The 15,288-nt window shown below is 34.8% G+C and overlaps 1 protein-coding gene and 1 long non-coding RNA gene across 3 annotated transcripts in view; both read left to right on the forward strand.

Moving 5' to 3' along the window:
* The window catches only part of LOC114944514 (monocarboxylate transporter 4), a 102,883-nt gene extending 87,754 nt beyond the window's left edge, over window positions 1–15,129 (forward strand). For both annotated transcript variants that reach the window (XM_029320452.2, XM_029320460.2), the window contains 4 exons: window positions 6,565–6,847; window positions 7,408–7,582; window positions 8,341–8,547; window positions 10,494–15,129. In XM_029320452.2, the coding sequence (XP_029176285.1) occupies window positions 6,565–6,847; window positions 7,408–7,582; window positions 8,341–8,547; window positions 10,494–10,927 (1,099 nt within the window). In that variant the 3' untranslated portion in view covers window positions 10,928–15,129. The remainder of the gene's footprint in view (window positions 1–6,564; window positions 6,848–7,407; window positions 7,583–8,340; window positions 8,548–10,493) is intronic.
* On the forward strand, window positions 1,653–2,714 carry LOC146722958 (uncharacterized). The gene is made up of 2 exons (XR_014924846.1): window positions 1,653–2,152; window positions 2,269–2,714. It is a non-coding gene; the product is annotated as an uncharacterized LOC146722958 (long non-coding RNA).
* Window positions 15,130–15,288: the final 159 nt, after the last annotated feature.

A 15,288-nucleotide genomic window follows, 5' to 3' on the forward strand; every position in this document is an offset into this window, starting at 1 on the left:
AACATATTAATCCTCTAACCAGTACTAACGAAAAATGGTTTATTAATTTGACTGACACAATAATTCCTACCAATGTCACTAATCTATTACAATTTGGAAGTAAATTCGGCCTGCCGTTTAAGAATGACAAAAAGTTGGCCATACACGAGTTTATCAAAGATATAGAAGGGAATTCCACTAGTTCTAACATGAAAAATTTAAATACATTACGTAACAATCTGGTTCCACAACTTTCCTATTTTTTACACGGCAAAACTAAGTTTAATTCAACTCATGAAGATTTGATTAGTATGTATAAATATACAAGGAGGTTTTGCCATGATAATCCGGATATTCTTTTTACAAGGGCTGATAAGGGCAACGTAACAGTCGCGATGACAAAAGAATATTACACGAATAAGATGGAAGGTTTACTTGAAGACAATAGCACCTATTCTATCATAAAAAAGAACCCATCCTCCAAAATAGAAAAGGAACTAAACGATATTCTTAAGAAATGGCAAAAAAAAGGGTACATTTCTAATAAAGAATATTACTCACTACGTTCCAGCGACTCCCTTCTTCCAAAATGTTATGGTCTCCCAAAAATACACAAGGAGAATACTCCATTTAGAGTAATTGTGTCATCGATTAATACCACGCTTTACTCGATAGCCACATTTTTACATAAAATCATTTCAAATACTATTCCTACGGGAAAAAGTAATGTAAATAATAGTTTTGAACTTTACAGCAAGCTAGCGGGTAAGAAAATTGGTGCGGAAGATATTCTAATATCATTAGACGTGGTTTCACTATTCACTAACATTCCGATAGATCTTGCAATAGAAAGTGTGAGTAATAGATGGAATTATATCAATACACATACATTAATTCCAAAAAATGAATTCATTTCCATGGTTAAATTTATATTGTCGTCAACATACTTCACATTTAATGACATTGTATACAAGCAAGTTTATGGCACACCTATGGGTTCCCCGTTATCGCCAATAATTGCTAATATTGTTATGCAAGATCTTGAAGAATCAATAATTAATGAATTGGACATCGGTATTGGAATATATTATAGATATGTAGACGACATTATTATGGTGGCATCAAAGAATAAAATTGATAGCGTATTGAATAAGTTTAATAGTTACAATCAACGACTACAATTTACGATTGAATACGAAATTAATAGAAGCATAAATTTTCTAGATTTAAACATTAAAATAATAGACAACATCATACACTTAGATTGGTTTCAAAAAAAGACATGTTCAGGTAGAGTACTATCTTTTTTATCGAGTCACCCTATGTGCCATAAAATAGGAGTAATTTATAATCTTATTAATAGGGCATTGTTATTATCTCATCCCATATATCATAAGAAAAATTTAGAATTGTGTATTAAAATATTATTGGACAACGGTTACCCTATTCATTTAATCTTTAAAGAAATAAATAAGAGAATAAGAGTTTTAAACAATGGTCAGTTTAACAACAATAGAAAAAAAGAAATTGCAGAAGATAATAGCAAGAAAAAATTTTTCGTCATTCCATACATTAATAACATTTCTGAGACAATAGCATCGACAATAAAAAAATCAGATTTCAGAGTAGGATACCGTTGTCTAAATAATCTTAACAAATTAATTAAAGTCCACAAGGACAAAAACGTGCATAACAATAATAATAATGTTGTCTACAAAATTAATTGTAAGGATTGTGAAGCTTCGTATGTTGGGCAAACCAAAAGAAAATTACGCACTAGACTAAAAGAGCATATGAATAATATTAAATTTGATTCCTCCAAGCATTCTGTGGTCTCTGAACATATTATGGATAAAAAACATGCTTTTGATTGGGATAACGTTAAAATACTTGATATTGAATCTAATTATTATAAAAGACTTATCTCGGAAATGATACACATCAAGGAACAAAGGCATGGTATAAATAATAACACAGACACCGAATTGCTTAACAACGCGTATTTCGACATTCTAGAAGAAATATCGAATTTTTAGACTTATGTAAATGTTTATTTTGTGAGATCTGACACCTATTTATTTGACTTTTTAAAAGACTAGACAACAGTCAAGTACTAACAATAAGACCAACAACAATTAGAAGCATCGTCATCTCAAGTTATTCGGAACAATTTGTAAGCATAAAGGTTCAATATTTTAGTAGTTAGTTTAATTTATAATTTTTAATCTTTTTTTCACATACACATTAGTGGAATCCTATTTTACAATTGAATAAATTCTTTAAATTCAGTTAACAAATATCAAATAATTTGGAGAAGATGAACATAATCATTGCCAGATCGAGGGACTTTCGTCAAATAACGATAAGTGGTTCATTTGGAGTAATGTATAAGTGTCACTCCAAGTTTTTATTAATAATTCTAATATATTTTATGAATAACCGGACGAATCATTCTGCTTCTAATTGGGTTCTTACTTTGTTGAACTATTTTAATGGTCTCAATTCATTGTAAATATATTTTGCGTTTTAACTATGACTCAACTATATAACTTATATTGACTATGTATTGCGGATTTTTTATTAGAATTTTATGTATTTATTTATTATCGTTATTTATTATCACTATTTTTTTGCGCACTGAAGAGGAGCAAGTAGAGCTCGAAACGTTTGTATAATTATTATTTCAAATTAAGAATTTTCTTCTCAATAATAAAATAATATCGTATTGCTCGTTACACATGGCCTTAATTTAATAATTTATCATTGTTTTTATTGTCATACGAGCTTGAGCATTGGTATGTGATGTTTTGATTAGGTATTAATTTAGCATTGCTTTATATCATTATTTATTTTTTATATTAATTATATTTTCTTTGTGTAATTTTATGACATTTTTCTCCTCTTCTATATTTGTGTGATATATGAAAAATTCAAAAATTATTATATCAGAATTTTAATCGATATGTAAAAATGTCGTGTGCTGATCTTGAAAACTTATTGAAAAGTTTTTTCTCTCCGAAGGGGGATGAAATATTTGAGTGCGCGTGTAGATTATAATTCGTTCGCTTTCGCAATTTTACTTGGGAAACAAAAACTTTTCGCTCTCGATAGACGCAACGTTGTTTGTTTAATGGATTAACGTTACTAGGAACGCTAGTCACGGATAATCCCCGTGTTTTATCTTGCGTGGGAATCACCGCAATGCGGATACAGTTTGCCGGATGCTGCGAATTTCTTTCATGATTATGGGTGGTGATATCAGATTTGTTCTTCCACAAGTGGCGTCTCTCCTACGTCTCTTTCTCTCTTTTGCGTTCTTATTTCTATTTTCTTTCTAAACGAAGTAAACGACACTTCTTTTCCAACTTGAAAAGTGCAATCGAACAGAAAATACCTGTTCAAAGTGTATTAAAAATTGGTCAAAGGTTATTCTTGACGATTTTTCAGTTCAGTTTGCTGTTCATTAATTACACCTATCGAATTAAATCAATATGACGAGATTATGAATACTTGGAAAGCATTTTATTATAAATGAATAGATATAATAAATCATGGAATATACAATATTTTGTATAATCAGTTATCCACATTTTATTATACATTATGGTTTATATCATTTATTATGTTTACGCATTAAATTAATAATTATTTAAATACAATGATAATCCTGCAGGATGAGAGATACAAAGAAGTAGGAAGAAGGGATCAACTATAATTTAAAATATAATATATTCACGTTATACCGTAAAATTTATTGTCGCAAAATTAAATATCTCTTATCTTTTAAACTCGAAAAACTAGATCGTATCTATACGTCAACGTAAAAATCTCGGGGAAACGCCATATTTCCACGCTACAATTTTCACCATCGGAGAGGGAGAGAGATGTGGTGAATTTTTTACTTCCTCGCCCATTATACGCACCGATGCACGATCGGCTGCATGTATATGTTCCATATAGACACACACACACACACATACATACATACATACATACATACATGAAAAATAGATATCGTTTAATATACATATATAAAATTCCGTGGTAACGTGGGTGTCAAAACGTGCCCTCCAATTTGCGTACGTGCTGCAAGCCGGTTTTTTGCAGGATAATTTGCTCTCTCCTTCCTTTTTACCTTCTCTCTCTCTCTCTCTCTCTGACACATATGTATGTATATCGAGTAACGGGGCGGTTTGTTACACGCGGTATGCGTTATCGAACCATCATCTCATCTCTGACCCGAGCGCATACGCGATAAACATTTAATGCGCATACATACCATAGGGATTCGATAGGGAGCGAATGAGGAAAGGTACACGTCGGCGGTACAGGTCTGGGGGAAAATAAATTTAAACCGCTCGCGGAGATAACACGGCCGTGTTCGTGATAAAAACGTACGGGATGTGTACTATGAATAGTCATGAGCCGTAGCCTCATTATCCTCACGCCCAGGGATTAAAGCGCAACTTTTGCTCCCTACTGATACGTTGAATACATTCCTCGAGGAACTGGAGAAAGAGGGAGAGAGAAAGAGATCTTACTCCTTATTTTATAATTTCTCTTTATGTGCGTATTTTCCCAACATTTTCCCCTTTGCGCGCAAATGAGGGAGCTTAAAAATTGTTACATCTCTCCCGTGTATTTATTCCCTTTTTTTTTTCTTAAAGAAAAACATCCGACAGATACAGAGTACGTGTGGGAATATATATTCGCCCGTTCTTTGATAATTCGATTACGCGAAAATTGACTCTACATTTATAAAATGTTTTTTCTAGCAGATTGGTATTTTTTTAGTTAAATGGTTTCCTTTTTCCAAATTTTTCTTTATTTCTTGACCTCAACTTATCATCTTTGCCAGTCGACGAGTTAACGTTCCATTCACGTTCTTGTTTTATAAGCTCAAATAAAATATTTTAAAACAGTTCAGCTTAAGTATTTTTATCGCGGTTTTATATTATATTATAATGCTTTTCACTTTATTTGACTAAATATTGAAATAAAAAATGAGATTTTTCCGCGGAATGTTCAGATTACGCTGTATGGAAATATTAAAGAGCGTTTTTGCAGAGCAGTAAAACTTAAACAGTATCGTAATATTTTCTTGTTAAGGATTTTGCGAAAACGAAAAATAATCAAGATGAAAGTAAATGTTCTTCTCAAGTTAAACGTAATATCGTTTGACGATGCGTTTGTATATATGTATACGTGAATTTCGCGTAACTGCTTGTTGCAACGTTATAGTGTGGGAACATTACGTTTCATAAATCGTATCAGCTGTATCAGCGTCAGGGCAAAAGCTACTCTATTACACAACTTTTATTACAAATTGCGGAAGTTACGAGCGCGAATAATAATGCATAATATTTGAGCTTTAAAAAAAAATGTACGTGATCGTGTTAAAGTTTATCGTCCTTATTATCTTCTCGAACTAATTAACGCAAATTTTTGTGAAATTACTCTTTGATAAGATTGTCTCTTCTAGAGCTATTATATAGGAGTCATTTCACTTTTATAACAATATAAACGAAGGAATTAACTAATTTCTTACATTATGATATAATCAATTACAATTTAAACGATTTTTTATAGCGATATTTTCAGGTATTTTTACGTCATACTAAATAAAATTTGTATAATAAACGTGTCGTTATTATATTTAAAAAGTATTATGTAGTTTAATATTCTTAATATTATTAAAATCTACAAATATTAATATATGTATATAATATACATATATTTATCATTTTGTTTAATCTAATCGAATATAATTACGTGCGAAGTTATATTATTCTTTAATCATAAAATCTTAAAATTGCAACATGCATAAAAATTTAATATTTAAGTCTTCAACAGAAAAATAAATTTTCTACAAGAATCTTATGATCAAAATACTTATGCTTTCATTAGATTTACGCGTCTCCATACGTCCGCCACGCTGCACGGCTTGCGCGAGACTGATCATGTGATCATGTCTCGCAATCGCAATGTCTCGGCACGAAAATCATATTATATTTATAATAATATAATAAATACTTTTATGCAAATTGCAATAATAATGTTTATGCATGCATTGCAATTTTTGAGATTTTATTATCAAAGAATAATATAACTTCGCTTCGGTTAGATTAAACGAAACGAAGAAAGAATGGTATATATATATGTATAATTATTATCATATTTATCCTGTTCGTGAATTCTCTCCAATAATATTAGGAAAAAGACATTTGAATATTTTATTCGATATATTATTTATTTCAATATTATAATGTAATAAAATATATCGAATGAAATATTCAAATATCATTTTCCTAACATTATTGGGGAGAATTCGCGAACGAAGATAAATACGATAATAACTTCAACGAGGAGAAGAAACGTGCCGCGAGGAAAGGATTTTCTCTCAGAAATGCAAATGCAGTAGCTTTAGGAGGGCGATATGAAACGTAACTAGGGGATGTTACGAAGCTCACGAACTCCGGATGTGGCACGTAAGAAGGCGCCTGTTCAGCTGTGTGATTCAACGCGCGGATCCCTCTCTCTCTCTCTCTCCGGATAGCCGGATAATCGTGTCTCCGTTCTTCCTAGGAAGCTGGGCTGGCGGCTGGGGCTTCAATCGGTAACGGGCGCGCTCTCGTTGGCCTTCTTTCTGGGACTGATATACCGGAGCGCCTCTCTATACCACCCGCAACGCCGGGCGATATTGCATCTGAAGAATCAGCGCAGCAAGCTCAAGGAGAAGAAATCCGCGACCAAGATGCCGAGGCAGCCCCTGGTCGATCTCAGCCCTCTGGGATCCCGTCCCGTGAGGATGCTCATGCTGGCCGCCGGAGCCGCCGGTTTCGGTCTCTACACTCCAGCCTTCTACATCGTAAGTGCACTCTACGTCTAAGTGCGATTGAGAGGCAAGAACTCGAGAACCTCTCCTCTCCATCCACCATGGAGAAGTATATCATTAATCACCGTAAAATCACTTAGAAACCTGATGTCGCGAAGAAAAAACAACCTATACGAAAACTACTTTACTCATCTTCTCTTGCGCGAGGGTTAAGAAAAATGTTTCCGTACGATATATTTTGGGGGATTTTAACGAAGCAAATTTTCCTCAACTTCGGGAGAGATATTTTCAAGAGGGATAATTGGCCCAGAGATATAGGGTTATCGATATAGGTCGAGAAGGAGTAGAATGCCCCGCGGCCGGATCGAAGTGGTATTTTATGCGAATCAAAGCAACGAGGGAGCCTCGAGTTTCCTAATCTCCGCGATCTCTCCCCGAAGCTAATCTCGGCGAGTCGGACGAGCCAATTTCGATAATCGATATTAGACGCGCGTCATTACCGGCGGTATTGTGTCGGCGAGATGAGGTTGATTCGATATAGCGCGCGTTTTCTCCGCGCGCGCGAAACCCTTAATGAGAAACATCGCTTACAGGCGCTGCAAGGCTACCAGGACGGGTTGGAGGCCAGCGCCCTGGTGTTGCTGCAGACCTGTCTGGGGCTGGCGGCCGCACTCGGATGCGCAGCCTGGGGGGTGGTCACCGCCAGACCTTCCGCTCAGTGCCTAGTGTCCAGGCAATATCTCTGCCAAGCTGCCCTCATCGGGGTCGGTCAGTATAAGCTAGACTCCGTAATCATTTTCGTTTACACGTCGACGAGTTTAATTGCGAAACAAGAACTCCAAATCGCTGTTGACGTTCGATCATCTTCCTCCACACCGAGAGGGAATTCTCTCTCGGAGTTTAGCCTGAAAATCATGGTAATGCGGGACAATATAGTGTTGGAAGAATTTTATGAGTTTCTCTGATTAATATTTTTTTACCACAATAAAAAATATTAATATCTACCACAATAAGATATAAAATATGTTCGATTAATTTTACTGTGTAGGGTATTCAGGGTGAATTCTAAGAGAAAATTCTTTCCGCGCAGTAGTGAGATACTACCGTGAAATTCCGAAAGGCCTTTTTATTTATCGGATTAATTATCCTTCCTGTATCTCACTTTAATAGATTCTTTGATTTTTTTTTTTTTTTTCTAAACCAAATTTCGCAAAGGAGAGAAAATTTCTAAAATTTTTTAAAAATAGATGTATTTGCTGCGAGAGCGTCTAAAATTTTTTCCCGAAGCATTGTTCGCTATATAGCTTATCCGATAAGAAAAGCTCGACTTTTATCGGCGAATCTGCGCGGAAGCGCTTTCTATAGGAGAGAAATTACGGTGGTGAAAAATACGAGTGAAAAAAATATATATCACGCGGCGTATAAATTTTGCACGTATAAATAGGTGGAAATTGTAGATTCGGCTCTACCTTTCCCTCTTCTTTCAAGGGTTATCGATCCGAATTACGTTTCCTCTTTGCTTAAAGCCGTAGCCCAAGTGGCTCTTGGTAGCGTGCAAGGTTATCACGGACTCGTACTGGCCTCCGGGCTTTACGGCGCCTCGCTCGGCGGCGCGCTCTACTCTCTCAAGATGCTGGCTCTGGAAAGGCTGCGAGCGAGACATTTCGCCAGATCTTGGGCTCTGGTTCAAGCTGCGGAAGCTCTGCCGATCCTTCTCGGAGTTCCTCTCACAGGTATGCAAAAGTTACGAGATCAGTTTTCCGCAAAAGGCGCGCACTTTCAGCTTTTTCTTATTTAATTCAAGTTCGTTTTTCTATGATACTTTGCGTAGAAACCAGGAATCTTCCTCGATGCAAGCTCTCTCCTCCACATCCCTTTCTCTCTCTCTCTCTCTCTCTAATATATTTATAAATTCGCGAAATGAAAATTTAAGAAAGTCTCTATTGAAAAAGAAGATTATATACTTTCATACTACTTTTTTTTTTCATTCGAGCGATGACGAATATTAAATATATCAGATGTAACGCGGAAGGGGATATTACGTGTCTCTTATCGTAGCATTTCCTGTAAAGAGATTCGTCCCACATTTTCCGTTCATTTTATAAAACCGTATATACATGGTACTTTCTTTATACGCAAATTCTTCAAAGACGCGCAACAGTATTAGAGCTTTAAAGCACCAAGCTGGGCGAAATCCGCTCCGCTTGCTCGCTAAATCCGTCCCTACTAATAGTCTTACGGTGCCTTGTGTATGAATTTAATGCCCCAGCATCCTAAATAATAATGTACGCGGGGAGGAAAGGGATTGGGGAAAATACTGCTGTTGCGAGCTGAGAGGAGAATATTCAAGGAAACATGACAACTGTCAGCGTATTCAAGCGCTTGTACAACTGCAAGTTTTGGTCACTTTAAATAGCTTAATGCAGTCACTGAAAATTCATCGACTCGCAGAGACACCTTTGTTATATTGCATGATCTTTTGTAATTTACTCCGAAAAGTGAGATGTAAAAACATCGAAATTTAAGTGTGACAAAATGTTTATTCAAGAGAGAAGGGAATGTTTTAATCCATTACACCTCAGCTTACGTATGACATTCAATGTGATGAATAATTGGCATCATTAGTCAAGGATATTGATTCTCTATCGATTTGAAGAAGAAAGATAAGTCTACATTTTTTTATTTATCAAGATTTTTCAAAATTTTATATATTTAGACGAACAATTTATAGATTATGAAATTTTTTATTCCGTTCTTTCATTTTTTAAAAAAGTACCATTATATCGTCCAATCATCGGCGATATTTAATAATTATTAAAATTTAATAATTATTAAAATTTTTTGCACTTATTTATATATGTCCTATATAAAATTTTTTGACGTGAAATCTGAAGTAGAAGAAAAAGATTTTCATAATAATTTCGTTCTTTTATATGCGATGATTATAATCAGGGGAAATTATTATGAAAATCTTTTTCCCCTACTTCAGATTTCACGTCAAAAAATTTTATATAGGACATATATAAATAAGTGCGAAAAATTTTAGGAGATAGTTCTTTGTCGAAAATTAAGGAGATTTCTTATATAAACACATACTCTTATGTCTCTTCTTGAGGAGTTACACTTTTCTAAAGAGGAAGATAAAAATTAAGTTTTTATTATTTTTTCAAATTTTAGACAAAAAATGAAACTTGGTGGATATTTTCTATTAATAAAAAGGATATTTATTATTAAAAAAAATTTAAATTAACTCTTCAGGAAGGGATATAAGAATATATACTTATATAAGAAACCCCCTTTAATTTTCGACGAAGAACCATCTCCAAAAATGTTTCGCACCTATTTAGATACCTGTATATTCAAACAAATTATGAAATGTTGTATCACGTTCTTCCTATCTTCTTTTGGTGACACAATAATCTCAAACATTCATTATAATTATTACATATAAAAAGAGCGCAAATTATACAGAGAGACAGTTCTCTTTTTCCCTTACTTCGGGTTCAGAAAATGTGAAAAAAATCCTTCAGCTTTCCCAAGATATCCCTCATACCGTATAAAAGCGCGACGGGTCCGAGTGTCAGCATCCCTATCATCCCTCGTCCGGTTTGCAGGCGCGAAAATAAATGGACGACGAATTTAATCGCACTTCGACTTTCTCTCCTCTCGCTCGACGCAGGTTACATGAACGCGAACAGCCCGCGGGTGGGTTACTACGCGTGCACGTTGAGTTCCTTGTGCGGCGCGGCGCTGCTCTTCCTGGTCGGCTGGGGACGGCAGCCGGCGTCGCCGCTGCTGCCGGGGCCGCGGCTCTCGAGCCTCGGCGTCATGCCACCACCGCCACCATGCGCCTGTCCGCCGCCGCCGCGGCCTCGGCTGCCCAAGTCGCAGTCCCTGCACGTGCCGCTCGACGTGGAGGACAACATGCGCGAGCGGGAGTACATCGCCGAGCGGATGCACGAGCCCGATCACTACTGTCACCCGCAATTCCACGCGCCGTTGCGGCCCAGCAAGAGCGTGCCCGAGGGTCTCGGCCACCAGGACCCGTACCGGATGCGTCCACGACGTCACCGGGACATCACCGTCATAGAGCAGATCACCACCAGTGTGTAAAAGAGACGATCGAAGCGCGATCGAGACTCTTAGGCTGATGGGAACTCTCTTTCTGCTTTCACGATGACGTTTGTTTTAGATGAGTTTGGAGAAGATCCTTTTCTGGGTTTGTTGCGTCGTTTTAAGTATAGGGTGTTACAGCGGTGTCGTGTTCGTATTGAGAAGCTAGATTCTATTACGAATTCCGACGCAAATATTGATCCCGGAGTTGTACAGAAATGCTATCTGGACAGTTTCGGGAAAAAAGGGTTTTTTTGCTTTTCCTTATCTCTGGAAAAGTCGAGCGGGGAAAAGAAGAATAATATTGCATTTTTTTATTGCTCACGTTGCTATCTCGAGAAATGCTATTGTTACGCTGTTTTTTCAACTTGCTTTTCTTTTATTCTCTGCATCGTGTCACCCAAGTGTAACATACGGACAATTTGGGGTTGCTCTTGAGAAGAAAAAAAAAGATTGAGGACCATTAGTGTGTAAAGCTGGTGCGCAGTTGCAAGCGTAAGCGGAAAGTAAAATAGTAACTTTGAGAAAAAAAAAAAAAAAAGAATCGCAATTGTATTCGCGCATCAGATACTTTTGTGCGATCGTGGAATCAAGGAAGAATGATAGTCCCTAGAAAGATATATCCCTACAGTTTTTTTCCTACTAATTGCTAAGATAAGATCGACTATTAAATTGAATTAGCGCATAAATGAAATTTGTATTAGTTGATACATTAAATAGATCAAATTGAATTATGTATATTACGCGCGTTAGGAAAATATTTATTCGTGTTGATACGCTAGTTATTACTGCCAGGGAAGTGATTCTGTCCGCCGACAAAAACATACGTTTAACAGCAGGACGACAGAGCGGACGCAAATTATGGCTTCTAATTAAAAAAGATTGCTTTTTCCCTCTATTCTTCTTTAAAAAAAATAATAATAATAATAATAATCACAGGAAAAATTTAAATAATAATTATGCGAGGAAATATAGTGTCGAGAGAAAACACGACCTCCCTTAACTTATAAATAAACCATATTGAGTTGAATGTAAAATCGCGACAGTTTCTATGCGTCCACTTTGTCGTCGATCCAATCAGCTGATGAGCAAATGATAATTAGCGCGAGTATTATCGACGGGCCGATACCTTCCCTATACAGAGTTTCGTGCTAGCATATTTACATGCACAGATGCATATATATATAAATATGTGTGTGTATGTGCGTGTAAATATAAATTAAGCGATCAAAAGCACACACTCATCGTTAAATTTCCCCATAGATGAAAATATATGTATAGCGCGCGGAGCTGGTCTCCGGAAGCATCGCCGTAGAAATCGTTAAATATTAATAAGGATATAATACATATACACACAAACACATACACGGACGTTTTGAACGGAGATAAAATCCAAGATGCGAAAGATCCCCTGATAGTTGGAACGAGTAAGAACGGATATCCGTCTCGCAAAGTCGTCAATTTTTTTAAATCAGACAATTGGACTTGCAATGCTAAATTCATTTATATCCCCGTCTAGACACTTAAATTCTATCGCTTTAATTCGCGCGGAATTAAGAGAGATGCATTTCGATGCAGCCGCGCTTATTCTATATGTATCCGATAGTCGTGTTTTTACGAAGGCGTAATTGTATTATCGCGAAGTATCGGCTCTATTCCTATCAGCCTTTAAGACTAATTATAATCTCGAATCGCATTAATCAAGATAACGTAATTAGTACCTGAATATTAAGTGCTCTAGGTACCTAATAATGCAGCGAGGGACGACGTATATAGCGATATATGTCTCACTCGCGCTTCGTTATTCGATTATTATTCCTCTATTCACATATGACACACCATACTTGTACTTTGCTACCCTACACTTATGTCGAGACTAAAACATTACGCACCACCGAAGCGAACCGCCATCGTTTTTCCTTACGACAGTTGATGAAAATCGATAAAACGTAGAAAGCATCGCAACGGCGTTTGTGCCGAGATAAGGAAGTAGTAAGTAATAAATGTAGGTAGGATACATTTAGATCTCCGTAGTTTGAATTTGTCACGTTTTCCGATACGATGTAATATCGGAAACATCGCTATCTACTGGCAACGACAGTTGAATTTTATATATAAAGTTTGAGCGGATTATTATTATTATTATTATTAGTATTATTAAGAGATTCTACATATTATACTACGGAATTTCCTACGCAATTTCATAAAATTAATTCAAACTATGAAAGGTGGAACAATCTTCGATTCGATCAAATGAACAATTTTCAATTCACATCGCTTGCTCGAGAAAGGAAGTCGATCAATATATGTCCTTTAGCGGGTTTTTTTTCTCACCTATACATTCGCGTCAAAAAATTGCGATTCTTTCACAAGTTAGTTATATTATACAAGTAAATCACTTTTAACATTTTTTATAGCACGATTTACTAATTAAATAAAGACTCGAATTTTTTCTCGAAATTATTTCACATTAAATTAGCTATAAATTTATATATTTGCGTAAAATTGTATTAAATTATTATACATAAACGTATGTATATATTTAATTTTTGTTCGATCTAAAAATAATATTGTAATGCGAAATAAAGACGTTATAATTCGGACAGGCTGTTTAAATGGCTCTGTAAAGTTTGTTAGAATTTCGAAACATATATGCTACTACGTTGAAGCAAAACACTGTTTTTACATAAATTACATGCAATTATTAGACAGCGAATTTGTTAGATTGTAAAGGTTGTAGTTTATAACGTTGCTCTCTTAGTCGCGTTAAAAAGAAATTTCTTTGAATCAACATATATAAGGATCAAACGTATAAACGTCACCAATCTTAACGTTCGTTATGAAAACTTTTTTAATATATATACATATATATATATATATATATATATATATATACATATTGACTTTTGATGTGATGAATTGTTTGTATACTGCCAATTTTTATAGGATATAATCGATCGAGTATAATCGATTTTCAATGGTTGAACGCACGCAAAATGAAGAATTTGCATAAGTAATTTTACGAATCCACCGACGACGAAATTAATGTTTCGTGTTGGGACATTTATAAATAGTGAAATATTCTCTCCCAACTTAGAGGGAGAGTTTTCCGCAATCATTAAAATCGGGATTGTTAACGAATTTACATTAGACAAATAGCTCATCTCGGACTGTAAACAATCTTGATGGAAGACTATGGATTCGTTTACTCTTCATATATAACTTCGCGATTATGTGTGCGGTTCTCATTTTTGTATTAATGTTATTTCTTTAGTGAGTTTTAGTTTTTATTTCTGCTGCAGGTAACGAAACGTACATTATCTTGATTGATAGTAGATTTTATACACGCAAGGATAGTCGAATTTTTCGACCTTCACATGTGTAAATATATATTTTTATGTAACGGAATATATGCACATATAAAGAATTAAAAAGAAAGAATTGATAAATTTGAAAAATTTAATATTATAAAAAAATACACTTTATATACATTTGAGAGAATCAATCATTATCAAAATTAATGAGATCATTATAATAATTCGGATATCAAAAAAGAAATCACAGATTTAATTAGGTATCTTTTTAGATTTACACGCGTAATATGTTATTTAAATTGTTTATATTTTTTAAATTTCCATAATTAAAATTGATCGTAATCTGTTTGATATTTATCCCACTTTAGTTATTAAGAAATTTTATCTTTTTATAATTTTTTAATATATATTAATTATATATTAATATTATTTAATATCATATTATCTATGTAAAATATAAATGTACAAAGGGTTAAACGCGTGCCTCGCAATATATTGTACGGCATTCAACATTCTTTTAAACACACTCGAATTATTTAATAACGATATTAAATATATACTTGTAACGAGTCTTTCTAGTTAGACCGAAATCCGAGCTTGAAGATATTTGCACAATCACGAAATTGCGTTTGTAACGAAAATCTCTCAATTCGGAATATTCGTAATCCAAACACGTTGGAGGAATCTCTGCGATAATCACATTTAATGTTATATAATGTTATATGCTTGTCGTCAATCGATTCTTAGAAATCGCGTAACTCTGTTGCCTTGTAAATATACCTAAGCAAGGTTTCCCCCATTGCAACCCATGTTGAACATTTTGTAAAGTTTTATAAATAGTTCTACGTAGTTAAACAGCTGGACCAATAAAGTATATATCCGATTGTATGTGTTACGATTATTTCCGTTCTCTGTTGCCCTACTTTAACATCTGCAACAATTAAAATAGCAGTTTTTTTTTATGTACCGCAGCAACGTTTAATTTTTAATATAAACTGTTTAAATTTATACAATATAATTTTATTTAAATACTACCTTTACTGCTGC

The sequence above is a fragment of the Nylanderia fulva genome, unplaced genomic scaffold (assembly GCF_048542155.1).
Source record: "Nylanderia fulva isolate GAGA-0341 unplaced genomic scaffold, ASM4854215v1 Scaffold25, whole genome shotgun sequence".
NCBI lineage: Eukaryota > Metazoa > Arthropoda > Insecta > Hymenoptera > Formicidae > Nylanderia > Nylanderia fulva.